At 42.3% G+C, this 26,090-nt stretch overlaps 4 protein-coding genes across 7 annotated transcripts; 2 read left to right on the top strand and 2 right to left on the bottom strand.

Moving 5' to 3' along the window:
* Positions 1-682: 682 nt before the first annotated feature.
* Positions 683-2,631, bottom strand: LOC135631804 (zinc finger protein ZAT1-like). Its single transcript, XM_065139723.1, has one exon. The coding sequence runs from the start codon at positions 1,998-2,000 to the stop codon at positions 1,095-1,097; it is 906 nt and encodes a 301-aa protein (XP_064995795.1). The 5' UTR covers positions 2,001-2,631; the 3' UTR covers positions 683-1,094.
* Positions 2,632-3,076: 445 nt separating this feature from the next.
* LOC103974875 (F-box/kelch-repeat protein At1g16250) lies at positions 3,077-6,604 on the top strand. 4 transcript variants are annotated; one of them, XR_010494508.1, is made up of 6 exons: positions 3,077-3,224; positions 3,527-4,084; positions 4,249-4,906; positions 5,130-5,194; positions 5,379-5,516; positions 5,609-6,604. XR_010494508.1 is itself a non-coding variant. In XM_065139721.1 (3 exons), exons 1-3 carry the CDS (start codon positions 3,196-3,198, stop codon positions 4,793-4,795), a joined length of 1,134 nt encoding a protein of 377 aa, XP_064995793.1. In that variant the 5' UTR covers positions 3,077-3,195; the 3' UTR covers positions 4,796-5,082. The 4 variants fall into 4 exon arrangements, 1 of the variants encoding a protein (XP_064995793.1); XR_010494506.1 differs by having other exon boundaries at positions 5,060-5,194; XR_010494507.1 differs by having other exon boundaries at positions 5,130-5,516.
* A 788-nt stretch (positions 6,605-7,392) lies between these two features.
* LOC135631803 (pectin acetylesterase 10-like) lies at positions 7,393-12,605 on the top strand. Its single transcript, XM_065139722.1, has 12 exons — positions 7,393-7,676; positions 8,697-8,779; positions 8,971-9,100; positions 9,203-9,276; positions 9,705-9,791; positions 9,856-9,980; positions 10,134-10,194; positions 10,334-10,387; positions 10,475-10,552; positions 10,719-10,824; positions 10,915-11,060; positions 12,243-12,605. Exons 1-12 carry the CDS (start codon positions 7,511-7,513, stop codon positions 12,357-12,359), a joined length of 1,227 nt encoding a protein of 408 aa, XP_064995794.1. The 5' UTR covers positions 7,393-7,510; the 3' UTR covers positions 12,360-12,605.
* A 1,723-nt stretch (positions 12,606-14,328) lies between these two features.
* LOC135631097 (transcription factor MYB61-like) lies at positions 14,329-16,281 on the bottom strand. The gene is made up of 3 exons (XM_065138500.1): positions 15,929-16,281; positions 15,727-15,856; positions 14,329-15,622 (listed from the first exon to the last, which is right to left on the bottom strand). Exons 1-3 carry the CDS (start codon positions 16,059-16,061, stop codon positions 14,629-14,631), a joined length of 1,257 nt encoding a protein of 418 aa, XP_064994572.1. The 5' UTR covers positions 16,062-16,281; the 3' UTR covers positions 14,329-14,628.
* Positions 16,282-26,090: the final 9,809 nt, after the last annotated feature.

Genomic DNA, 26,090 nt, shown 5'->3' with positions numbered 1-26,090 from the left:
TTGTAAAATTGCTGGTCTGCCTCCCAGGAAGCACCCTCATTATGTCAGGCTGTCTAAATCTTGTTGCAAGCGCATGCCAAGTGCCTTTTTGTGTCTGTTTACAGGCTCTTTACAGCCTCATGAAACAATGTTGTTCTCTCATTTTCCTTACAAATCTACAGTAGATGGGTGTCAGCTGGATAGGCCGCTCGACATCCACAAGAAGCATACAAAAGAAAAGTAAGCTTCGTGAATGCCTTTCTATCCAATTATGGCTTATTCATCGGTGCCAACTGTGGCTCCGCTGATGGGTACCAATCTCACTCATGGCAGGTAAGCAGTAACTTGGAACTAAAAAGATCGCGATGTCGTGCATCGCATCACAGCCGTCCAGTGCAGATCGGACGAACCATCCGCCAGACCTCCTGAAGGAATCGAGGGTTCCAGGAGCGAGAGCCAGTCAATACATACGCCCTACACACCTGCATGCAATTAAAGGTCCACCATCATTGGACGTGCCACTGTTGTCCTCCATTGTCTCGATGGATCAGAGACAGTACCTACCCCTGAATAATTAGGCGCAAGGCTTGAGGTAAAAGAACAGATCACTCCTGCGAAGCACCCCATGAGTTGAACGCCGATCGATTCAAATGTTTGACCTTACTTGCTGATGTTAAAGTGGTGCCAACATGACAGGGCGACACCACTTCGACAGTGGTAACACTGCTCACTTACCTAATCATGTGGAAAACGAGGATGTGCCCGTCAAGTACGTCACCGGTGCGGCGCAAAGGGCCGAAGGAACCGGAGACGTGGCAACCTCGGCTCAGCTCGGCTGGAGAGATGAAGGTAAAGAAGGAGCTTTGCAAGCGGCGAGTCGAAAGGCAGGAAGAATCATTCAGCGAGAAGAACTGGAAACTAAGCAGCAGTAAATTAACATGTTTATTCTAGAGTAAGAGGAAGTCATAGGTTAACAAAATGAATCACCAAATCATTATTTCTACATAAAAAAAAGTTGATTTTGTTTCCTCTAAAATTCATATGTAACCTCGAACTAACTATAACTATTTGCTTCATGTACAGCTCCGGAGTTGGGATGCATGAAGAATGAAATCTCAGCTCGCTGTGTGGTTGACAATGAACTCTGTGTCCGAAGCAGCAGACAGAGCCACATCGTCATCCGCCGGCGCAGGCAAGTTGAGATCAATTACTCCGAGAGCACGGTTGAATTTGGCGTGATCGCTTGTGGTAGTCATGGTGGTGGCGGCGGAGGATGTTAAGTGTGATCGCTTGTGGCCGCCGAGAGCCTGGCCGGAGGCGAAGACTCTGAGGCAGAAGGGGCACTCGTAGACCTTGGCGTCCGCATCGGCCTCGACGTCGTCGTCGCCGTCGGTCCGCTGTCCGACGGCCGGCATACAGCTCTTCGGCTTGTGGTTGTGGCGGCTCGCCCGGTGGCCGCCTAGCGCTTGGTACGACCGGAACACTTTCTTGCACTTCCCGCACTGGAACCTGCTTCGCCTCCTCCGCGGCGGCCGCGAACGGGTGGTGATCCGACGGACATTTCCCTCCTCCACATCGCCGCTGATCCAGGAGTCGCGTGAGAGCATCATGAGGCAGAGTGCGACGTCCGCCTCCGTCGTGACATCCGATGCCGAGCTCGCCGGCTCCGGCCGCGAGTAAGCGTGGCGGGCTCGCTTGGATCGGCAACGGTGATTGGCGTCGGTCTCGCTCTCGCCGTCCTCGACGACAGCGTAGGTGGACCCGACGGCGGCGAAGGCGGAGGAAGACTCCGGGTCCTCGAGGCGGGACCTCTTCCGACCCTTCACCCTGAGGCCACAGGAAGCTTGTTCGGTAAGCTTCCCCTCCTCATCCCCCTCCGCCACCGCGTAGCCGGCGGGGCAGTGATGGCCATGGAGCTTGGGCGGAGGGGTGGCAGAGCTTACGTGAGAGCGCATGTGGCCGCCGAGAGCGCGACCGCTGGGGAAGCGGCGGAAGCATATGCGACACTTGTGCTTCTCCATACGAAGCAAACAAAAGAGCAACCAAACCAAGAGAAGCAGGAGGAAAAGATGAGTGCGGAAGGAGTAGGAAGAGACGTCTTTGGAAGCGTGAAAGCTTTTCTTATCTTAATATTAAGTAGGCGACAAGCATTCCTCCACCAAAAGATTACACAGCTCCACATGAACCAGAGAGAAGAATTATGGGAAGCATTTAGAGAGAGAGAGAGAGAGACAAAGGCAAAGGGTTAAGTAAGTGGCTGTTTCTCTAATTAAAGCAGGGCAGAGGGAATATATAAGCGTTTCGGAAAGGCTTATTCCTAAACTCATGCATCTTTATACCCTCCCTCATGTGTTTGGTACTCAACTCAGGTGCTTGAGGTCTTCATCCCAACTGATGTCTACAGCTGATAACATTAGAAAAGGTGGGGGAATCATATGAAGAGCACAACACAGACCTCATTTCCCCATACAAAAGAAGTCATACACCGAAGGAAGGAAAGAGGCCAAATGCAATGCCAGTGGTGTCTGTGGTAGGGGAGGGCTTTCTTTGAAGTGATCACAAGTGAAAGAATCTGTCACACACACAATAAGGAGGTTCTTCAGCACCTTTCCTTGGACCTTAGAATCCTGCCTGACTACTACATTGATATTGTTCGATAATTGTATAAGTGTCGATGCAGATGTAGAACGTCTGTAGTTTTCTCATCTTTTATCGTTGTTCTTTCGATTCATCTACAACAGTCACATACACCCCCAACGATGATATCATCCTCTACTATCAATAGTATAATTGCGATATTAAGATTATCTTCTTGCTTATTAATTTTATATTTCCGTCGATAAAATTAATAATATTATAATAAATAGATAAATATTTTATTTTTATAGAGATTTCAATATAATTTTTTTAAGTTTAAGAATCAAAAGGCCTCTGCAAACAGACCGACCGCCGCACCGCACCACCCACGCCACGGCGACCGACGAGCATATGAGGACGGGGCATATGAGGGCGCGGAAAGTCCCACCATGGGCCGTGGTTCGAAAGCCGATGGCCCAGACAAGTAAAGCCCGCATGCGGGGAACGAAGAAATACACGATAGACTATTCTAGGGTTGATCGAGAGGGCTTTCACTTCTCTTCCACCCGGCAGCTGGAAACGTGCTGTTCTTGCCCCCCTCCTCCTCCTCCCGCTCTCCGAAGAATCGAAGCAACAAATATGGACTCCTGCGGCGACGACGATGATGGGTAAGCTGGTTACCCTCTCGATCCCTTTCTTTCGTTTCATTAGTGTCGTTTCCTTTCACAATTTAAGACTTTATCCCCAAGAGAATCGAAGGTTGATTTCCCGAGTTTGTATTAGATATGTTTTTCTGTGATCGTCAGGCTGTGTCAAGAGGGTAATAAAGGCACGGATCCCTTGCTGGATCTGTGCCTTTATTAGAAGGTTGCTGATTGACTTTTACTGTAAAATGTCGTCCTTGTTCTTGGATTTTTACCGTGCTAAAGTGATTTCATAATTTACTGATTTGTCGACTTCACCTAAGCAGGACATGCGAAGCGATAATTCCTGGTCTGCCTGATGATTTGGCCTTGAGGTGTTTGGCAAAGATCTCGCATGGATATCATGGATTGCTAGAATGTGTGTCAAAGAAATGGAAACGAGCGATCAGGAGCATGGATTATGCTCATATAAAGGCCAGGGAAGGGTGGTGTGGGGATTGGCTGTTTGTTTTGGGAGCCGACAGCCCAGCTCTGTGGCATGCTTATGATCCTGATGCAGATCGTTGGCACCCTTTGCCAACAATGCCAGGATTCACTGATGATGATGAACTTTGCAGGTTTTCATGTGTAAGTGTGAGTAACAAGTTCCTAGTGATTGGTGGCTGCCACATATCACATTCAGAAAAGAGGTGCTGGGAGACGAGATCGGTGATGGTGTTCGATCCGTTCAAGAAGCAGTGGAACGCCGCGGCTAACATGCAAACAGCACGAACTGATTTTGCATGTGCTGTTATCTCTGACAAGGTTTATGTAGCTGGTGGAAGCAACTCCAGTAGTTCTGAAGGGCTTGCTACTGCTGAAATTTATGATCCTGATGCAGATAAGTAAGGTTCTTATGGATATCTTGTTAAGAATATGATTTTTTATGTCTCAATGGTGAAAAAAAGATCCATGTAGCTTACCTAAAATAGTTTGAACATTACGACTTTGTTGACGTTGGTTTCTTGTATAGGGATCACACGTAACAAATAACTATAAACATTTTCAGGTGGAAAGATTTACCATCAATGCCTTTCCCCCTGATCGAGTGCTTCAGCATATCCCATGGAGGCCAATTTCATGTTGTCGGCAAGAGAATCTGCAATTTTCAGCATGATACTTATGTTACCTTCAATCCATCCGAGCAGAAGTGGCATGTTATGGAAGATTTGCTGCCAGTTTGTAAATTGACACATGACACTACAACCATTATTGAAAGTGACATCTACAGCATACTTCCAGATGGCACTGTTACCATGGTGATGCCCGATCAAAGGGATTGGCACGCTTTGGGTGTATATCCTGCAGTGGTTCTACCAGACCATGATAGACCATTGAGTCCATTCGGGTTTGGTTTTATCGCATTTGGGAGGTGCATATATGTTGTTGGAGGTATGGTTCTCAAGTATAACACAAGCAATCATACGTATGCATATGTGAAGCTAGATGCAACTAAATTCTGTGATCCAAGAACTTCACCACTAGAATGGCAGGATGCTAAACCTATGCCAGTACAAGCTTGTCGTATTTTAGGATGTGCTTCAATGGAGGAATAGAGTTCATCCTGCTTTGTATTGTATCCATTTTTGTAAGATGTTACAAAAAGAAAGATCTGACTGGAGACCTCAATGGCTTCCAGCATGATATGATGTTTATTCAGAGAAGTGGTACGATCAATTACCTTACAAGCTTTGTATTGTATCCATCTTGTAAAATGATGTTACAAAAAGAAAGATGTTAGGATTGTTCAGAGAAATAGCAAGACCAACTACCTTATAATCTTTGAATTCTTTGTTATTAAATGGCTTATGCCTTGCTAGTTGGATTGGGAATGACATGCTGATTCATGGTTTTCCATCCCGATCTATGTTTCCTTATGATTCCACAAAGGTGGATATCATCTCAGGGTCAATGGTTCTGCATAAAGCTTATCTCTTTGGGTTTCAAGAAAGCAGGTGAGCGTTTTTTTTTTCTCTTTTTTGTAACTTTGGGCTTTTGATGTTGTAGCTTTGGATGCAATTTTTCATTAGCTGATCTTTATAAGATGATGACAATTATTGCTGCATTTTCGGGTAGTTTGTTTTAAGAACTTTAATTTTGGCAAATATCAGTTCTCAAATATTTCCGTCATGTTATCAGGGATGGCACCATCTGTCTATGGTGGATGCCGACCGTGAAGGATGTTTGTGATTCTATAGTTGATGCTCCCAGAACTGGACTTAGCAACTTGGAGGCTAGCCTTGCCTTGGGCAGCATTTGTTCAAAACCGATGTCCTGGTATCTTTCCTCATGCATGTGTTTACAAGATATTGCAGCAAAAAAATTAGAAAAAATACTATAGGATTTATAACATGAACTTTTCTTTTCAGAGTCACGGAGTAAGAAAGAAAGAATACGGAGTACCGCTGAAGAGGACAAAGGCAAAGGAAAGAGAACGGAAACAAACAAAGAAAGCCTGTTAAACACAAAGAATACGGAGTAAGAAAGAAGTCTGCCAAAGTATACAGTTATATGTGCTCCTTAATTACGCCGAACATATAGTTCAGATTTCTCTTTGCTGCAAATGCACAACTATTGGCGTGGTATCACTGTTCATAATTAAGTTGATTGAATTGTATCACTTGCCAGCTTGACTTGAAAGGCACAATCAAACAGCAACTCCCAACAACAGGACACTGAGTCCTGCCGAAACACATGTTATGTCTGTATGTTGTATGCTTGTCAGTTCATCGACCACTAAGGAATGTTGACAATAAGCCTAGTGAACTCTACAATCTATCTACTTGCAGGTCATTACCAACACTGTTTCCAACAATCCGAAGAGAACAACACAGAGCTCCTATGGCCCAATGGCACAGAAAGAAGAAACCAACAGTGCTATCAGAGTGTAGCTAACCAGTTTAAATGCCACATTGAGCTCCTTTTATTGAGACGTAAGGCGGAGGAGAAGCTGTAGAAAGCTCCTTTGGTATGCAGGAGCAGTGACCAGTAAGCCATGCATGGATGATGGCTGCAATCATTCCAATTTGAAACAAAGAGCAAGTAACATGTTGTACCTCAAAAAGGTTTCTGGCCCACTTTGAAAGGGGAAGCTTAATTGATTTGTATATCTACCTGCTTGTCGGCAGAGGATTATTTAGATGCCCCCTCAATTAATTAAATGCTTAAGGCTTCATCTTCTTGCCTTTATCATCAGGAAAAAACAAGTCATGCAGAAAACCTGATTTCTGTAGTGTGCCTAATTATTCTTCCACAACCATTCTCTCCATGAGGATTTATATGTAAGAGTTGCATGTAGGAAACATTGATTGGCAGATTGTAATTACTTGATTAATCTTTTATCAGATCTTTTCGGGTATACATTACTACTGGAAGCTTTTTGAAAGGAAATGATTCCTTCAATTATTAGTGAGTATTTTTGGCAGTGTGTCATGGCAACCATCCAATTGCTTGATTAATCCTTGTATCAGAATTCTCATGCATACATTAATCTAGGAAGCTTTTCGAATGGAAAATTATTTCTTCAGTTCTAGTGAATATTTCATGTAATGATCTCATTAGGTCATTTTGTAGAACCTAAACAGTCTTAGCATAACCTGATGCCAATAGTCCCCACTGAAAACCAAGGGACCAAAATGTACAGGAATCAGTGGCAACTCGAAAAGCAATATGTGAAGAGAAGCAATGCAGCAGGCTTTCCTTCTAATGTCCCACACAAACAGAAGCTTTATTCCTTGTCCACTTGCCTGATGGGTCTCCTTTCCCTGCAAGCAATACTGCTGTGGTGGTCTTTAGTTCCTTCTTCCCACCCCTGTAATCTCCACTATCAGCTAATGTTCTTTCTACCAGATTGCTAATGTGCTACAAACAGCTAACATAAATTGCGTGGCACACGAAAGCAGATCGATCGCAAGCCATTCGCAGCTTGCTTGCTTCTCTTTGGATTTTTACTGAACTAGCCGACACTGAGCTGAAGGAATCCCGTATAGCACAAATCTACTAACCACTGAACTCCAAAGTAGTAGTTAAAAGAGTACGCTGCTTTCACTTCTACTGCTCGAGCAGTAATGAGATTAATAGCTTTCTCCTCTCTTAGTTAAACCACACGCCTCCGCGTATTTGGTGTCAGTCTGATGCTTTTGTCCTCTATATATCACTGTTGGGCTGTGCTCGGTTGTCTCTTTGGCTGCTCTCTTAGATCTGCCTCCCAGTCTATCTTCCTCTTTCTTCTCCCGTGAGGAAAGAGGAAGGAGAGGTGGTGGAGGTTCCCCATGAGTCTTCTGTGGGTTGCTGGTTTCCTTCTGTGGGTGAGATGGGCTCATGGGACTGAGTACTGGAATACGAGTGACGTGGCCTTTGCGAACAATGGAGGTGGAGGCAGCAGTCCTCTGCTTGTGGGTCTGACTCTCATACAGTCGGCTGCGGCTAAGCATGCTGGTAATACTCATGTTTTGCCTCCTCTCATCTGTTTCTTGGTTTTATCTGATCTGTGCACGCTGTATGGCTTTTAGCATTTAGCATCTCAGTTCAAGGTTGAAATTTAACAGGTTTCCATTAGGGTTTGTGATCTTCCTCTTGTGCTATTGTTTATGGAGTGATAACTGTTCTCCCCCATCATTATGTGTGGCATATTTGACTGGGGTTATAGTTTATGTACAAGTCTAAAGATCCATGTTGTTGAGCCTTCAAAATCATTTTGGTGATAACGTCTTTCCATTGGCACTCATGGCGATACTTTTATGAGGTCATATAATGATCGTCATTACAGTAGTGTCATCCTTCTCTTTTATGCTTCCTATTTTTTCTGTATGCTTAGTGGTTGGCCACTTTACTGTAAGGATGACTTTCAATTTTGTTGCCATTTTTTTTTTAATATGAATCATTTTTTCTGGAGTCTGATTAAAAGAAAGCACGGAGACATGATGGTACACAAAGTGAAAGCTTTGGTTTTATGTCCAAAAACTATATGGATTCTTTCAATTTTCCTTAGTATTCCATGTTTGTCATCCATTGAAGCCTCTTTCTGACCTTAAATAGTTCATCTTCGCCCCCTGATATACTAGGATATCTTTTCATCATATGAAACTCCTGTTATCGTAGTCTGAGGGTTAACTCTAATTAATTACAATTAATATAAATTATTGTACTGATCCAAATCCATTATATTTGAGTAATGACTGGGTGATACTTGAAAACACTCATATGAAATTTGTAACTTGACTCAGATAACAGGAAAGCAAAACGAAATAGTAGTCATATTATACTGTCATATGTCTATTCATCTTTATTTTATGAAAGGAACCTTTGGAATTTGATGTAAGTTGGTTTTCCTCAAACATATACACATCTCATGTATTTTGTTTATCTTTTGATTTGTTTTACTAAGATTCATGCATACTAATAAGCTATTTGGAAGAAACTGGTCAGTTTATGAAAATTTGTTCTTGCCGAATCCAGTGTGTTTGGATGGGAGCTTACCCGGCTACCACTTACATCGTGGCTATGGATCCGGAGCAAATAGCTGGATCGTCAATCTAGAGGTGACTTGCTAAATCTACAGATTGCATAATCTTAACTCTGGTTTTGATTCAGAAAATCTGGTCTTGCATCATAATATTGGAAATCATTGAAACTAAATTTTTCCAGAACTAACCCATTCAATATGGTCTCTGCAACATCACATTTTTGTCTGATGTTGCTACTGATGAGCTTCAAACTGAATGCAACTCAGGGAGGAGGCTGGTGCAATGACATCAAATCATGTGCTTTCCGAAAGACAGGTCACCATGGTTCATCTTACTACATGGAGAAACAGATACAATTTTCTGGAATACTCAGCAACAAGCCTGAAGAAAATCCTGGTTTGCCTCGAATTGGCACCCCTATTCACAATAACTTCTATAGTATATGCACCAGAATGACTTGCTATGTTTCGTTAACATACTAAATTCCACTATTTGCAGACTTCTATAACTGGAACAGAGTCAAGATTCGCTACTGTGATGGTGGATCATTTTTGGGTGAAAGTTATAACGAGGTTGGTTTAATGGCTCTTCCATTAGGTCACAGGTCTTACACGAAAAATAATAACATAAAATTGTGATTTCAATGCCACAAATCATCAGCTCATTATGGCTGCTAATGTTATATTTGGATAGCTAGTTGTGCCACCAGTGTGTGAATTCTGTTGTTGCTCAGATATGTTATTTAGTTTATATAGTTTTTGCTAATGAATATGAAGTTTCTGTTTGATACATTCAGTGTTTCAGTTGTAAGTTAAGTGAAAATTGTGTTCCACAATGAAATTATGCTGGAAAAATTTATTACTCCTAGTTATGGAATATTATAGGTAGAACAAAACTTATTTAGTCTTTTGTTTCATTTCTTTTGAGAAGTGCATTTATTCTTGCAACAATAACAATTACAAACTTCATTACAGGCTTATAGCATAGTTAAATTGTTTAGGCTGCAGGCCTTTATTTTAGAGGACAGCGTATTTGGCTAGCTGCTATGGAAGAACTACTGTCAAATGGAATGCACGATGCCAGTCAGGTAGTCATTTCCTGTCCATCTAGGTTTCCCATGCCGATAATTTACATGCTCTATATATTTCTAGGCCCTTCTTTCTGGATGTTCTGCGGGTGGTCTATCGACCATATTCCACTGTGATAATTTCCGAGCATTATTTTCAAGTAGTACCAACGTCAAGTGCTTTGCTGATGCTGGCTTGTTCCTTGATTCGTAAGGCTTCATGCTCCATCAACTTGATAAAAATGACCTAAACGACTATACAGTCATATATAAATAAACTTTTTTTTTTTGTTTTGTACATATAGCTTCAAATTATTATTGATTTTTATTATAAGTTACATATGATTTCTTCACAAATCATAGTGTCGATGTCGCTGGTGGGCACACCATGAGATCCTTCTTCGGAGATGTAGTAAGTTTGCAGGTAATGATCACTTCCTATGCATTTTGATGCATGAAGATTGTGCTTAAAAGATTGTCATTTTCTCAGTCACTTGACGCTTCTAATCAAGTATCTCTAAATTTCATATCATTGTTCTTATGATAAAATCTGTCACCTCAAGGGTGCCGGGAGGTACTTGCCCAGGACTTGTACAGCACGCATGGATGCAACTTCGGTAATGTTACTTTTGTCACAGAGGTGTATGACGGAGAATAACAGTCCTGATTACCAATGCTTAAGCTTTCTTGATTTTCCGGTGCAGTGCTTCTTCCCACAGAATGTGGTCGGCAATATTCAGACTCCACTTTTTCTGTTGAACACAGCATATGATGTATGGCAGGTATATTCATAATTTTGAGGAATTTTTATATTGTTTCCATTGATCACACATCAACGACCTATGTTAGTGTGCATAGATCTATGACAATCCATAGATGGTGAGAGCTTCATAGAGAGTGAAGCTACTGGTTCTTTTCTGTGACAATTTGCGTTTATTGGATTTTCAGTTACAGCAAAGCTTAGCCCCCAAAACAGCTGATCCACAGGGGTATTGGAAAGAATGTAAAATGAACCATGCAAATTGCAATTCATATCAACTCCAGTTTTTGCAAGGTTTTCTCTCCCATCTGCACTTTCGCTTGATACTAGATGCATCAGTTTCGGTAAATTAATTACATGCATATGGATCTTCGTATTATGCAGGGTTCAGAGATCAAATGCTTAATGCAGTTAAAGAGTTCTCCAGTTCTGGTAAAAATGGGTTATATATAAATTCATGTTTCGCACATTGCCAAAGTGAGAGACAGGACACATGGTATGCAAGTAATTCCCCACTTATTGGGAATAAGGTATGGTTCATCATATTGCTCTCAATCAATTTATGCCCAAATACTTTGTAAGCTACTTACATGCTATGATTTTAGAAGTTTTAATGGATCTCTATTTATGGGTATAAACTGTATCTATCAACTGAAGTGTTAATCTACCTAGATACAACTTTTGGTTTAGGTCGTAAAACATTGGATGAATAAGAACAAAGGCTTGAAGCCATCTGTACTTCTCCAGGAGGATCAACTATTAAGATGGATGCCCTTAAACCACAGTTTCTTTTTTCATTTCAACCCTTCTCTTATCTGTCTATATTTTCATCTCTTGTCATCGGTCTACTATGCAATATGAAAAAATGATAGCGGATGAAAACTGGTTGACAATCAAGGAAGAAATAAGTACAAGGTTCATAGGATTCAAATCATATGTTGTACTAATTTTAAGCCGACTTTGCCACATGGATGTTTATGTTTCCCTGTTTATCGCCTTCAGATGCTAAGATGTGCTCCATACATACTTCTGATTTGGAATTTATCTTTTCGACTTGTTTTTCTTTGAACATTTTATTCATTGAGGAAAACACCTATGGTTTCCTGCTGCCTTAATACACAGACTAACTCAAATGACCACAAAGAGAATGTGTAAATAAATCAATGGAACATCAAGTTATTTCATCACAGATAATCTGACTGATCAAACTAGTACTTATCCGTGCTCATAGCTAAAGATTCATCTGGGAATTCTTGTGTAAAAATCTTATCATAGCTAAACCTTGTCCGAGCATCTGAATGTGTCACCCACTCATGCAAATGCTGAGGAATTAAATTACTTACATGTGGCAGCTTCACAAAAAGCTGATATTTCATTGTTTTGCTCTGCTATTCTTCTTTTGGCTCAAGAGGTTTTTATGTCATTGATTTCCCTGCCATTCAATGTTCCATTTTTTTCTTTTGGCTCAAGAGGTTTTTGTACCATGTAAACTCATATTCAGTTCAACATTATTGTTTCCATGTAAAGTTTCACTAATAGTTTGATGTCAACTCTCGGCAATGCTTTTTTGCTTGATTGACATCCTGTTTTACTAATATGACTTCTCTCATCAAACTTTTTAAGTAATTGACACTATTATCTATAGTCATTCTTCACTGAGCGCGTAAAGCAATCTTGAGAATCAGACTTGACCAAAATATTTTGTTGTGCAGAGAATCGCTACAGCTGTTGGTGACTGGTTCTTCGATCGGAGCCAAGTAGATGAAGTAGACTGTGCATACCCTTGTGACAGTACCTGTCATCACATTGTTTTCAGGGGAAGGGTCTAACATTATTTGTTCCATATCTATTTTCTCTTCATCAACCAATTCTTACTCATATGGAGGTGAAAGAACAACAATGCTAGAAGCTAGTAATACAAAGATGCGCAAGTATCTCACTTGCCATTAAATCTGTGTCAAAACTCTGTATTCCTTGAGACAGATTATTTATCCAATAGTATTTATGGAAAAAAAAACTAAATTAAATGAACTTGAATGCTATTATTAAGATGTCAGTTTATTTCTTTGTGTTCCTGTAATGTTAAGATTTGAGCATCAACATGTCTTACACCCTCAATCATCAGATGGCATCATTTTAAAGATACTTGTAAACATGGATCTATAAATGCAGTTTCTTTTATCTTTGTTCTACTGAAACATGCTGCTGTGTTTTTTCATGAACAATATTTATTGGCAAGACTATTATATGTAAGAAAAAGATTTATATACCATCATTACTCTCTTACATCTTTGCTCTCTATCTAATCTTACGAAACTGTAGATCTTCGTCTTCACTTTCCATATGAGATTAAATTGAAGTATAATTGGCATGGCAACAATATCATAAATAAAAAATAGATTCTGCTTATATCTCGAGGTCAAATAAGATATCTCGTATGTCGTGAAACAGTGTATCATTGATCAATATCATCGATCTATTGATCGATCTGCAAGAAATAGAACCGTAGATTTCTCATGTCTTCCTATTTTTCATATTAACACTATTATCGATAGAATATAGATTTATTATAGAGTTCATTATATAGGCGAAACAAAAGATTTAGGAAAAAAATACTTAAGATTTATCTTTATTGATGGATAACCTTAATCAAATCTAATTAAATATTTAATATATCTTAGATTAGATTAATTGGATCACATAATCTAACACAGTCATTTCTTCATCCACTGGCTTGCTCCGGCCATCTCTTCCACCGACGCCGGCACGTCCTGTTACAGAAGTCATCGATCACAGAATAATACTTAAAAACTGATGTTTGATTCTCTAAAATCCTGTCATAACGATCGATGCACTCGTTGTGCTATCGTTTCCTGCACCCGTCAAGTTGCAGACTGGGGAGTGAGATCATCAACTGTTCGGAGGTAAGAGGTATTGGATTGTTGGTTGTAGCATCAACGTTTTCCTGTTCGGCTTAGCTTCCTGCTACTATTTGCTGACCAAGTTCATCCAAATGACATATATTAATCCAGAAAAAAGAAACCCTGCATTTGTGTACCCTTACATTGAATGTTACACTGTACTTTGCCTCTCCTCCGTATCATCAACAGGCTCGCTTTGGTCTTTCTTTACATCGCATCCATCTTGCTGCAGAACAAGATTGGGAAATATCCTCTACAGATGGCATCTTCTACAGATTCTGGGAGTCAAATCCTACAGTGCTCATTGAACTCCCTTTCAATTGATGTCTTCTTTCACCACTGTTCACTTTCATCTGTAGCTGATGAGGAGCTGAAACCAACTCTGCCGCTACATTGACATGTCTGCTCGCTCTTCATATGTACATAGATTTCTGGCCTTCGATCACCGTCTGCCAACATCTAAAACAATGCTTGGGCGGGGGGTTTCTTCCATCCGACATCACTTTGTTCATTTGATTAGCTGAGTTTGACATCCATCTTCCTTCTACTTCTGCTGCAGTTTAAATCATGTGATTGGAACAAACATGCACAGCAAAAAGTGAAAGAAAAAAGATTAATTATTGATGATGGTCCCTTGCTTAACACAGGAAAAGAAGTCCAGTAGTGTTTCATGTTCCCCACCATCTGCAACTCGATGTAACAATGAATCTAAGCCACGATTTATCTGTCGAATGAGCAGCCCTGCATATGTTTCAGGCTGTTCCTCCAGTGGTGCTAAGGTGGCATTTAAGATGATGCTTTGATCATGTATTCAGAAGTACAGCAGTAGGTGATTGGTACAGAAGCTGATAGATTTGCATCTCATTGTTACCATGGCGCGAGAAAAAGGAGAATGCAACAAGGTAGACATTCTGGTTACAAGATAGAACAGTTCTGTCCTCCAAGTGATTGCAAAGCCATGAAGGAAGAACACAGAAGAACAAAGGGAAAAGACTCGAGACTGGCACAAGCTTTTGTTCATGACACTGCACAAAGTATACAAAGATGAAGAGCTGATAGAGCTCCAGTATCATCAGCTCGACATGAATGAGGAAGTGTATGACGCACACACCTGTATGACTTTGAAGAATTTATTGCTTGAGCCTTTTTCCGATCATAATTTGGGCCTCTTCGCGATCTATATATGCTCGAAGCCCAGAGGCACGGATTGGAAATCCTTGCCGTAGATGTCTGAAGCTTGCAGCTGCTGCTGCAGCTGCTGGTTCTGGTGCCAAGTGCTGAAACAGTTCATGGGGAATTGGTTTCCCGTCTTGATGTCACCATACAGAGGTTGGATTGGGGCTTGCGGCGTTGCTGACGCCACGAATGCGCCATGAAGGTACTCTGACCATTTGAGGTCCTCGGTCTCCCCTCCGAGCTGGACCTGAACATCTTTGTCAGGCGTCAGATCCGGCCATGGGAAGATGCAGCTGTCGGAGGAGCAAGTGCTCTGCAGCACGATGCGGCCGCTGTCTTCTACGCTGCTCCGACGACTGCTATTGCAGTCGCCGCCGTACCAGTTCGTGAGAGCATCGTCTGCTGCACAGCTCGGTGCGGGAACCATGGAAGTCGAGAGAATTGTGCTGGAAAGGGACGGCGCGACGGTGGATATTGCGTCGCCGTTCGTCACGTCCAAATGCCGTGACGTCTGGCTGAACCAGAGGAGGGGATTCAAGCTGATCGGTAGAGCGCTCGAGGTTGTCCGGCCGCCGCCGTAGTCAGGAGCAAAGCTCGCCTGCGCAAAAGGGAAGTATCCCATCGAATTGGAAGAGCGGCAGCTCGATGAGCTCTCATGGTTCGCAAGAAACTGGTCCAAGAAGGGTTCTCTGGTGGGCGTGGCCGAACACTTGGAGGTCGCGCTCTCATCCAACGACTTCTCTATAGCCGACACCGATGGAGTCGGCTCCTGCATCGCCAGCTGAGGGGTGACCAGGATTTGGAGGTCGCTGGTGCCGGAGTTCTTCCCGCTGTTGCTCTGGGTGTTGTCATCGCCGCCGTCGACCTCGGCGAGGGGCTTGTGGGTGCCGGGGTCGATCCCTCTCTGTCTGAGCTTCTTCTTGATGCAAGAATTCCACAGGTTCTTGATCTCGTTGTCCGTCCTGCCCGGCAAATGTGCTGCAATCTTTGACCACCTGACGACGTCACCAGATGGAAGAGATCAATCAGCGAACACAAAAGGCGTGGCGGCGGAGCACATGGATGGAGTTAAGAGATGGAAAGGACGAGGGGCCTGCACCTGTTCCCGAGGACCGCATGGAGCTCGATGATGAGGTCCTCTTCCTGCTGCGAGAATGTACCTCTCTTGAGGTCAGGCCTCAGGTAGTTTATCCACCTCAACCTGCAGCTCTTCCCACACCTCTGAAGACCTGCCATTTGTCGTTGGTGTTGAGGATGATGGAAGGTTACCATGTTCAAGGCTGATAAAGCTGGTAGAGTACCTGCTTGCTTAGGGACAGAGCTCCAACACCCATGGCCGAACTTGGTAATGTGCTTTATGAGCTTCTCGTCTTCCTCAGGAGACCAGAGGCCCTTCCTCAGCTTCTGCTTGTAGCAGCAGGAGTGCCCTCCCATTTCTCAGGGCAACTGCAGGACCAAACTTGTTGCAGAAAAGAATATGGCTGAAGATTTCTTGAGAGAGAGAGAGAGCAAAAGGGAGGGAGGGAGGTCACAGTCAAGTGGATTAGGTTCGAGCTGAGGTTTCCTCTGCCCTCCCTCCCCCTTCCCTCTTCCTCTTCCTTTTAAAGTCGTGAAGAAGCAGAGAGGTTGAATTGTCGGAGTTGCACGTCTCATCATCTTCTCAGAATTGATGTCTAATGTTTCATAGGTGGGGCAGTGGGTCTGATGTTAACCGAAGAAACCTTGGAAGCTTTACAGTCACTCCAGCAGAAGTAAGAAGGTGAAGTACAAAAAGGAAATCGACATGAATTCCTCCTCTTCCTAGAAACTAAGATACCATCTGAATTCCAACAGTATCTTGTGCCATATGCAGCAGCGAACTATTTGATCCTTGGGTAAATCCCCAAGTCCATGATCACCAGGAGAGAGAGGAGTCCATCATTCGGCGGTAGAGAGAGAGCAACAGAACCTCCTCCCTCTGTACTTTTGTACAAGAATTGGCATCTTCCTTGTGTCTAACAGTATCCCTGTGCTCCCGGAAACTTCCAGGAAAAGCACAGTGGTCTTCCATTCTGCCGAATAAATGTCATTGACCCACCAAGGTCTTCGGTGCATGACATCGTGAACCCACTTCATAAACACCAGGCAACATCATCAGCTTCAGCTACAGCTTCCATGTTACTAGATTTCTCCACACTGTCATTTTCCGACACCAATTACCTATATATTGGTCAAACCTTGGATGCATGACTACCCTCTGCTGGAAGGATGGCTACAGTGGCTCCTACTGCTTCTGATGGTGGCTTCCAATCGATCAGTGAAAGTTTGTTGTTTCCACTGCTTGTGACACTGACATGCTTGCGATCAGAGTGTCGAGAATGCATGGGGTACCAAACCGACCGCATGCCGGACGACAGTGAAAGTAATCGGAGGTGAACTACACACCACTGCAAGGTTGAGGCCATGTGAGGCTCTGCAATCCTTCTTTAATCAAAGAGGGAAGGAAGATGCTAATGACCAAGTATGTGTGCCATAATAATTCTAGATTCTGACCATATCATCTTTTTTTTGTGGTGTTCTGTGCCTGCAATCCTTGCTGTTTCCAGCAATTGCGAGCAACCCAAATGCCTGTCAACCTTAAATGTTCATAAGAATCCAATGCATTATGAACATGACCTACGTAATCGCCATGGTTCTGATGTGTGTTAATAATAAGAAGGTGGAGGCGGAGGCCATCGGAGACCCATCGATGGCCGCCACCGATGGACCACCGAGCAATTGTGTCGCTAATCATGGCCACGACGGTACTGGTGTGACGCTTGGTTTCGGACACGTGCCATTTCCTGATTCGGGTAAAACCTTAGGAGTCTTTTCCGCGATGGCAAATGCAAATGAATCACTGCTAGATATGTCCCAACAGGTGGGTGAGAGGAAATAGATACTGTAATTGTCTGTCTAAATTTGTGCAATCTAGTAAACTCTTTGATCTCCTAACTTTGCTTTGATCCATAAAATTGTTTAAATTATATTAATCATAATAGACTCTTCTAACATTTTATTATTATTATTATTATTATTATTATTATTATTATTATTATATCAATTTTAACTCGATCCGATTGAGTTGTAATCAAAGTTGAAATCTTGGATTTAATCCCATCTAAATAGAGGATTAATATAATAACTTTGATGAAATAAGGGGAGAGAGAAAGTGAAGCAAACTTATTTTTCTCTTCTATCACCCTCTATATATGATTTTTTTTTATATCGACTATCTTTTAAAGAAAATTCGTAACAAATAATCGATGGGACCGAAAAAGAATATAACTTGTCTAAAAAATGTTAGGATGTCATGATCATGATATCACAATAAATTTTTTTCTATTTTCTTATGAGAGTCTTGTACTTATTTTGTGAGTTATTGATTGATATATATATATATATACATATATATAGCAAAAGAAATTGTCACGTTGATAGTACGTCATCCACTTAGCAATTATGTATACTTCGATAGAAAAAGGGTCGTAGACTTGCTCGACATTCCAGCCATGAAATGCGATTATATATGAAGTTAATGCAGTGAAATATCTGCTGACAGCTCAGCCCTAGCAATTATGTCCGAAGGCAATCCATGGCCAGAGAGAGAGAGAGAGAGAGGAGGCGACCAAATTACCTGGCTCACATCCGCAGCTATGTCCCCTTCACATGGAGTAGCTGCGTGTGTGTGTGTGTGTTGTGTGGCTATCACTGCCTAATCTTAGTATTCTGCTAAGACATCTCTTCCTCCGGTCTATCACAATTAATGTCAATGTCATCCGAGCCATCTATCATAGTCCAAGTCCTAAAATCACACTAGTCAAGTCCCAAAAAGATCTGATAGCAATTCAAACACCGATCAAACATTAGGATTATGTATTATATTCAACAATCGACATGGGACTGACTGCCCACCTGAAATCTTCATCGGTTATCGTTCATTTCGATCATCGAAGTAAAGCCTTCTTCCACATTTTAGAGTTCAGATATAGATGCATATCGTCGCTGAACCATTAGCGTCAAAAGCGTGATTGATTGTTTAGTCGATCACGGGAAGGAGCGGCACTGAATAATCTATCGCTTGAGTCTAATGTATTGCTATCTCGAAGCACAGATTAGTGGCTGAGGATTCGGTATATGAGATATCTAACAGCAAAGAACACGTTCTTTTCCTGTATCATCGTCTTCACCAACTTCATCTATGCGCGGTGGTGGCATTTGTACGGTCACAGGTTTCTAATACCGGAAGTAAAACAAGTGAATTGACGTCCGAGCCATACAAAGCAGTGGCCCGGTAGCTCCTTGGATCTTTATTGTGCGTGTACTCCTCCGCCGACAGTGGACGAAGAGAAAGGTCTCGATGGAATGGCCACCGAGGCCCACTTCCATGTCTTGTAGTCCTCCCTTTATCTCTCTCACTCCTCCTCTGTCTGGTGCTTAGTTATCTCTCTTCTCTTCTCTTCTCACGGCTGCAGGCGTCTCTTGAGGCTCAAAGGTGAGGGTAAGTTGCAGTAGTAGCAAATCTTTCGAAAGAGGCTTCGATAAATCACTGTCGAAAGGCAAATTATTGCGTGATTATTGTACGAGGATGCCCAGGACGAAAGGCACTTCCTTCACATATAAGATGACGATATCTCCCATATAGTAAGTAAGATGAGCAAGAATCTTGCTTTTCTTTTTCCTCGACATAAAGTGGACGATTTGGATTGTCCCCCGAACATCATCAAGCATATACATATCTTTTACGTAGTTAGGTAGAACGAAAGAGAACAGCTCGAGAAAAATATGGTGCTATCAATTTGGTTACAAACAATCAATTCACCAAACTGTCACATGTAGAAAGGCAAATACTCTTAGCAAGTCTGTGCGGTGCAGCATCTTCCTCTCTTCTTTCCACATATTCCTTATCATCTAAACAATCTCATCGAGAATTTTATACTCTTTTGTGTCTCCATTTTGTGAACCAGTTGAACTTCATTGTCCTCACCGTTGTCACAGGCGTCAACTCATCTGTTACATCACGAACCTTTTAGGTCCCACCGATGCAACATTGTGGTGGCCTGTTTGGGATAAAAATTAAGATGCAGAGTTGAAAATTGAGCATATCATGTTGTTTGATTCCATGAAAGCCATCTACCCTACAGTTTGCAGAACATATCTTCCTTCCAGGTCAAAAATATGTAATGTAGATGCTCATGCAGCTTCTTATCTTCTTCCTCCGAGTCAATCATAGATAATGTACTTACCACCTGACCAGCTTCACTGCTTTGCAGGCCCTGCAGCTAATCATCTCCTTCCTCGACTCGGTATCCATGAATTATCAGTGGCGAATTATCAGCAGAATGGTCTGGTCACCATCGAGCTGCCGTCTGCTAGGCGATGATGATGATTTTGACCCCTCCGGTGGTCCTCTCATCAAAAGCCATGACACAACAAAGTTTCAGTTCAGCCTTCATCGTCGAGCTTCAGTGCCTGGATCCCATTCCTCCTCAACAAATCCATCACCAAGTTCTGTCGACGCAGCCGAAGGAGACGATGGCCCAACGTGCAGGGGCCCCTCCGGTAAAGTCCAGTGGTGTTGGCATCTTGACGGCGCTTGCCACCGAACCTCGGTCGCGGATTCCATGCATGCATGCGTGCATGTCTGCACGTTACTGTTTATGGATATAGAATCAGCTTTGTTGTATATCTGCCACTGATTCAAGCATGCGTGTCATGCACAGAGGCAAAATAATGGAGGAGAAGGATCACCGAAAGGACTTATTGATGTGTATTAGGACGTGCTACCCTACTGAATGCATGTCGGTCCATATTATATGCTAATATCGGTGCCCTCGTCCATCATTAATAGTATTTAAAACCTGTGTGCATGCATGTCAAGCACAGTCGCAAAGTAATGGAGGATAAGGAGCTTGTTGAATGTGCGGCAAGACGTGATAGACCACTTACTGCATATTGCATCTTCTCATGACCGTATATACATGTGTATTATCTAGAAAATTAAGTACTCCTCTCATCTGCCTTCAATAATATCTAAACCTTGCGTGCATGCATGTCATGCACACAGGCAAAATAATGGAGGATAAAGACCTCCAAAATGGCTTGTTGAATGTGTAGTAGGACACGATACCCTACGTAGGGACTCCCACATCCTCTTCGAGGCTCGAAGAGGAGCCATCAATGATGAATCGTTCAGGGAAGCGACAAAGAAGATGCCATTCTGCGGCTGTGAATGCATAGCCAACTCCACTAAGCAGGCAAGACCAAACGAAAGCATGCACGGGTCGTGGCTGGGGAGAGTGACTAGGGGAGGAGAGACATCCGCCACGATACAAAGGCCACTGTCCTAATGTCCCAACTCCTCGTAGGGTCATCGTCTCGTGGAACTGCTCACGAAAAGAGAGGAGAGGTCCATCGACGTCCCAGTTTTTAAGGTAATGTTCCCTTCTCAATAAGGACAATGCCCGCGAGGAATGGCACTCGGCTAAGATGGAAAGAGCTTCAATAATTTCGCTGTTCAAGCAGAGCTCGGGAGCCTCCACGCTTGCATGGATTTATAGCCTCTTTCCATTTCCCCTTACCATTTCACTATCTACATATACTTGTTCTTTCTATTTTTCTCGGCATCAATATTGGGCAAATCTCGAATAATTTCGGCTATCATATGGTGAATAATGAAATTAAATCAACCGTGAAGAACTATATTCATCATCTCAGCTGTTTATCCTTAGCAATGATATGCAGCAGTTTGATGATCTGCTCACCTATAAAGCACTGATTCATCGTACGAAATGCTTGGTGACCCTGTAATTTCCGTACTTGGAAATTAATCGAGCACCTCTTGATCAAAGTGTTCGAGTCTAAGTGTTGGAAAATTTTAGATCTAAATGATATGCTCGAGGGATCTTTTTATGGTGAGATATATGATTGTTACATTTGAGGTCGTTATTAAAAGTTTAGAATGATTACGTATTTCCTCCGACCATGGAAAAACATGAGGTCGAGTACGAGACCGAATTCATTGCTGCATGAAAAATAGCAGTGAGGCATTGGCCACTTGCTGGTGAGACACCGGTGGTCTTCCACGTATCATCATCTCAATCCTCGATCCATGTAGAGGCAGTGATACTGAGTGGATCGGTGACAGTATATAATAAATAGGTGCACGTAAGAACACTGACATCAAAGGATTCCACCATCTCCATCATCCGGATGAACATCGATCAACATTTCTGCACCTATCATTCACAGCGCATGCATGCTTGGCGTACGTTAAATCTATCTCCATCCGATGCACAAACTGATAAATTTCATGAACACGTCAATCTACTAGTGGCAGTGGATGACATGCACACACACCTCTATCAATCGTTAAATATCTTTACGGTCCTCCTCTCCTGCCTACGAGTTATTATCCTCTAATGGCGGAGACAAATTTGTGGTGGTGAATATGAATACGTGCAAAGAGATGGTCACGGCGGACGAGAGCGGGCGGGCGGCCGTCGGTTTCAATCGAACTCGGAGCGGCTCCGCTGCGGGACCGCACGTAATTTACGCGCGACTTCCCACGTCGTGGTCGGAGGGCGACGCCGCAACGGCAACGGGCAACCGCAACCGCACCCGCACCCTGCAACCGGCCGCGCGACACGTGCGTGTGGCCGACGGGGACGCGGTCCCCGGTTTCTTAGACCTTTTTCCCCACGGCCGGGGGCCCGGCAACGCGTATGGCCGCGTCACCCTGGCCCCTCTCCTCCACGGACGTCGGTGGCGGCTAGCTGTCAGGCGTCGGTCGCGGGCCCCGGACCGCTCCCCTTCCTGCACGTGGCAGTTGGAGGGCCCAGGGAATTATTCTTCCGGAGAGATTGATCGCGGGTTCGAATACCGGAAGTATCTTCCACCAATGAACTGACCTGTGTCTACCGTCAGCTCCACGTCAGACAGCCTAAATGAAATTACAAAAGCAAAGGAACCACCAAGTCAGATTCATAAGATTATCGTATACCATTACTACTATTATTAGTTGCTCTAAAACAACACTTTATCTGTCTTAAACAACCTTAAAAATGATACAATACGAAATATTCCATTCATTCATGTCGTATAATATTTCTCTTTATTAACTGGTTATAAAAGATTAACTTAAGCACAATCATCGAGATTGATTTTTATTTACTAAAATTACTCCACCTGGGTTTTTTTTGTAAGTGTGAAAGGGATCGTTTCGATGAACTCACATGATTTTGATTTTCGTATTGATCCGTCATCAAATAAGTATCGAGGATTCGAGACCCCTCTTCAATCCACATCAGATTTCTTATGCATGTGGTCCTGAATCGAGTCGAGTTGATTTAAGCATCGTTAATTTCATCTTTATCATAAAGTGAATTATTATTTAAAAAATAAGAAAATAATTTGGAGGAGAATGAACTTACATAAATAAAAACTTTAAATACTAGGATTGATTATTGGACATATTTGAAAAAATATATATATTATATTGATCCAGTGAGGATGGGTGGAAAAAAAATAATTGAGAGTGACTTTATATTTTAGATCAAAAAGAATAAGTAAAGAGTTTCTTGTGTTTGAATTATTTCAATAGAAATCGTATTCATTTTATTTATTTACTCTCATGTTACAAAGTTTTTTAATTTTTCTTAGTAAATATAAGTATTTTTAATTTTTTTTCTTCATAAATATATTTATTGTTGATTCGTTATGTGTTTGTAAGCAAATGTTTGTAGGGTTAATACCCAAAATGATCCATTGGAAATCAATGATATCAGGATAAGAACATGGCTGAATGAGAGGTGATTGTTGATTGCATGATCCCTACCCATCATTTCCCTAAGCTCCAAAAGAAAACCACCCTTACATTAAAAGGACAGACAATTGACAAGAAAGGGCAACCAACCAACACTTGAAGAAGAAGGTGATGATGCTCTAATCTTACTCCAGCTGTTAGTGGGCTTTTGTATTAAAGTAATGACAGGCACATCATGCCAACAACAGCCTGCCGAATGATTTATCTTCTGCAATGGAAATGATCAAGTTTGCTGGATTTCATGAAGGAGCAAACACACAGCACCACAGAAATCTTCTGACCACTTGGATGGATGTGAAACTGTCCATTTCTCTTCCATCGTTCTTTCTTTCTTTCTTTCTTTCTGCTGCAGCAAAACACATCTCTTTCCACCCACGACCACAACTGAGATGCACTGTTGAAGTGAAAGCATAATCATGCATGGGAATGAAGGAATCACAATCACTGTTCCCAATCCTTTTCTTTTTGCCACTACTTTTTGCGAGGTTGTCACCTGAGTCCTTAGTCTCGAGGCTCCTACTGAGGTCACATGAGAAGAGAGAAGAAGAGCAACCACCTTTTTCTTTTGATTCAAGAAAAGTACATCTGCAAAAAGGTTTACAGGTATTCGGAAGTAGGTGATTACTACTCTCATCACTATGAGGTTGGAACTGAAGAAGAACTATAAAATCCCAGTATTCCCCTTCTCCTTCTCCATGGATAATTTTATGTGTCATCAATTCACAAGAGAATTGAAGCAATCAGATGCAGATAACATCAGATCAGTAGCTAGTTGTATTTTAGTTCGTGATAAAGAGAGATTCAAAACATCAAAACCCAATTTATTGACAATGATAGTACTTTGACAAGTGTGACATGAGATTGGATGTTGGTACAGTGACAGATTGGATATGGCTATCAAATTTCGAATACAGAATATATGATTTTTGATTCCAAGAGAAGAAGAGCAAATGCAAGGAGGCTTGATAAGAAATGTGAAGGATACAAGTGATTGGATGCAATCCACCCATTCAATTGATAACATATTAATCACCTAATTCAAAATAAAATCAAATTAGTAGCAATACTATATACACGAATCTTCGACTCTACGATAATTTTAATTCGGTTTACTTTGATAGTAGAAGTCATTATGTACTTTGATAAATTCACATGAGCCTATAATAGCCTTATAATAATGGGTTCATCTGATTTCATAAATTTTATAATTTCTTGGATCTTTTGGAACATATGTGAATAATTATTTTCTATTTGAGTCTCATTATCACGATTTATATTACATCTAAAAATATGCTCTGAATTGACTATTTATGTTAAATGAATAAAAATTCCTCTAGAGTTTATATTTATTGAATTAGTAATTGTACCTTAAAGCTTAATCTATGACTAACACATGAAACATGAATTACATGTGGATGCAATCAGATTGCTGGAGGTGGTAGATGGGCTTTTACTGGGCCGGTCCGTGGACTTGATGGGCTCTCACCGTTCACATATCCACAGTGTAAATGTTTGGGTAGCTCTCTATCAATGCATTCTATTAATGCATCAGCTTTACCAACAACAAATATAACTATTATGTTCCTTCAAATTTGTTTTATCGTTTCTTCTTTTGTTTGCTCCTTCCCCTCTTCGTTTCCTCGCTCCCTTTGCTTTCATCTTCTTCTTCGCCTACACCTCAAGAAACGTCGCAGCGTGGAGGCGAGCCGGTAGACCCGCCACCGACACCGAGGTGCCGTCGGCCGCCCACGTTAACAGCAACGTGATGCAGTTTACTAACTCGTGCCAATGAATGGAGCCACCGGATAATGATGCCAGGGAAGCATGACGTCCATTAAAGCGGCACATGGCACCCTCACCCGCCCACCGCTTCCACATGAATGTGACGTGAAACATATAGTGATTATTAATGCTGTGATTTAGGTTTCATCATGATACATCACCGTGAAATTTCTGATCCGAGCTGTTGTGTGTTGGCTCTCGTGCAAATGATACTGTGTAATGTAGACTAAAGAATCAGCAACTCGAACATGTCTTTGATTCATTGGCTGTCGAGTTGACTAAGAAGAGTCCGGCCCACCACAGTGGAAGTGACGGGACGGCACATGGGAAGAAGGAGAAGTCGGCAATGTCGCGTAGGTCTAGCTTTACTGAAGAAAAGAGAGAAGAAGATAGAGACGAAGACAGCGAAGCGAACACGGAGAAGTAAAAGAGAGGAAGGGGACGATGCTCACGTGATCTGCACGTGTGAATTTTTTGTCTATTTAGTGACCGTGGTTTCTTTCTTCTTCTCCCACATCTGCCTGACGTCGCCGTCGTCGTCTTCTTCTTCTTCTTCTTCTTCTCGCTGTGCTTGGTTGAGATCGACTTAATGGCGGACGAGGGCACAGCCAACTGCATCGATATCATTCTGGCCATCATCCTCCCTCCGCTCGGTGTCTTCCTCAAGTTCGGATGCAAGGTGCGTGTGTGCAGTGATGTTGTATGCATGCGTATCCCTCTTCTTCATCTCACGAGCAAATCAGCTAATTATCGTTCTTGAGCAGGCGGAGTTCTGGATCTGCCTGTTGTTGACGATTCTGGGCTACATCCCCGGGATCATCTACGCGGTGTACGCCATA

The sequence above is a fragment of the Musa acuminata genome, chromosome BXJ3-2, assembly GCF_036884655.1.
Source record: "Musa acuminata AAA Group cultivar baxijiao chromosome BXJ3-2, Cavendish_Baxijiao_AAA, whole genome shotgun sequence".
NCBI classification, from domain to species: domain Eukaryota; kingdom Viridiplantae; phylum Streptophyta; class Magnoliopsida; order Zingiberales; family Musaceae; genus Musa; species Musa acuminata.
The sequence above is the reverse complement of the archived record's forward strand: the minus strand, read 5'-3'. Positions and strand labels throughout refer to the sequence as shown.

Coding starts and splice junctions, on each gene's coding strand:
- LOC135631803 (XM_065139722.1), top strand. CDS start 7,511: ATGAGTCTTCTGTGGGTTGCTGGTTTCCTTCTGTGGGTGAGATGGGCT. Junction 9,981..10,133: donor GCTGGCTTGTTCCTTGATTC/GTAAGGCTTCAT, acceptor CACAAATCATAG/TGTCGATGTCGCTGGTGGGC. Junction 10,195..10,333: donor GAGATGTAGTAAGTTTGCAG/GTAATGATCACT, acceptor TGTCACCTCAAG/GGTGCCGGGAGGTACTTGCC.
- LOC103974875 (XM_065139721.1), top strand. CDS start 3,196: ATGGACTCCTGCGGCGACGACGATGATGG. Junction 3,225..3,526: donor TGCGGCGACGACGATGATGG/GTAAGCTGGTTA, acceptor TCACCTAAGCAG/GACATGCGAAGCGATAATTC. Junction 4,085..4,248: donor TATGATCCTGATGCAGATAA/GTAAGGTTCTTA, acceptor AAACATTTTCAG/GTGGAAAGATTTACCATCAA.
- LOC135631097 (XM_065138500.1), bottom strand. CDS start 16,061: ATGGGAGGGCACTCCTGCTGCTACAAGCAGAAGCTGAGGAAGGGCCTC. Junction 15,857..15,928: donor CTCTGTCCCTAAGCAAGCAG/GTACTCTACCAG, acceptor GACAAATGGCAG/GTCTTCAGAGGTGTGGGAAG. Junction 15,623..15,726: donor CATGCGGTCCTCGGGAACAG/GTGCAGGCCCCT, acceptor TGACGTCGTCAG/GTGGTCAAAGATTGCAGCAC.
- LOC135631804 (XM_065139723.1), bottom strand. CDS start 2,000: ATGGAGAAGCACAAGTGTCGCATATGCTTCCGCCGCTTCCCCAGCGGT.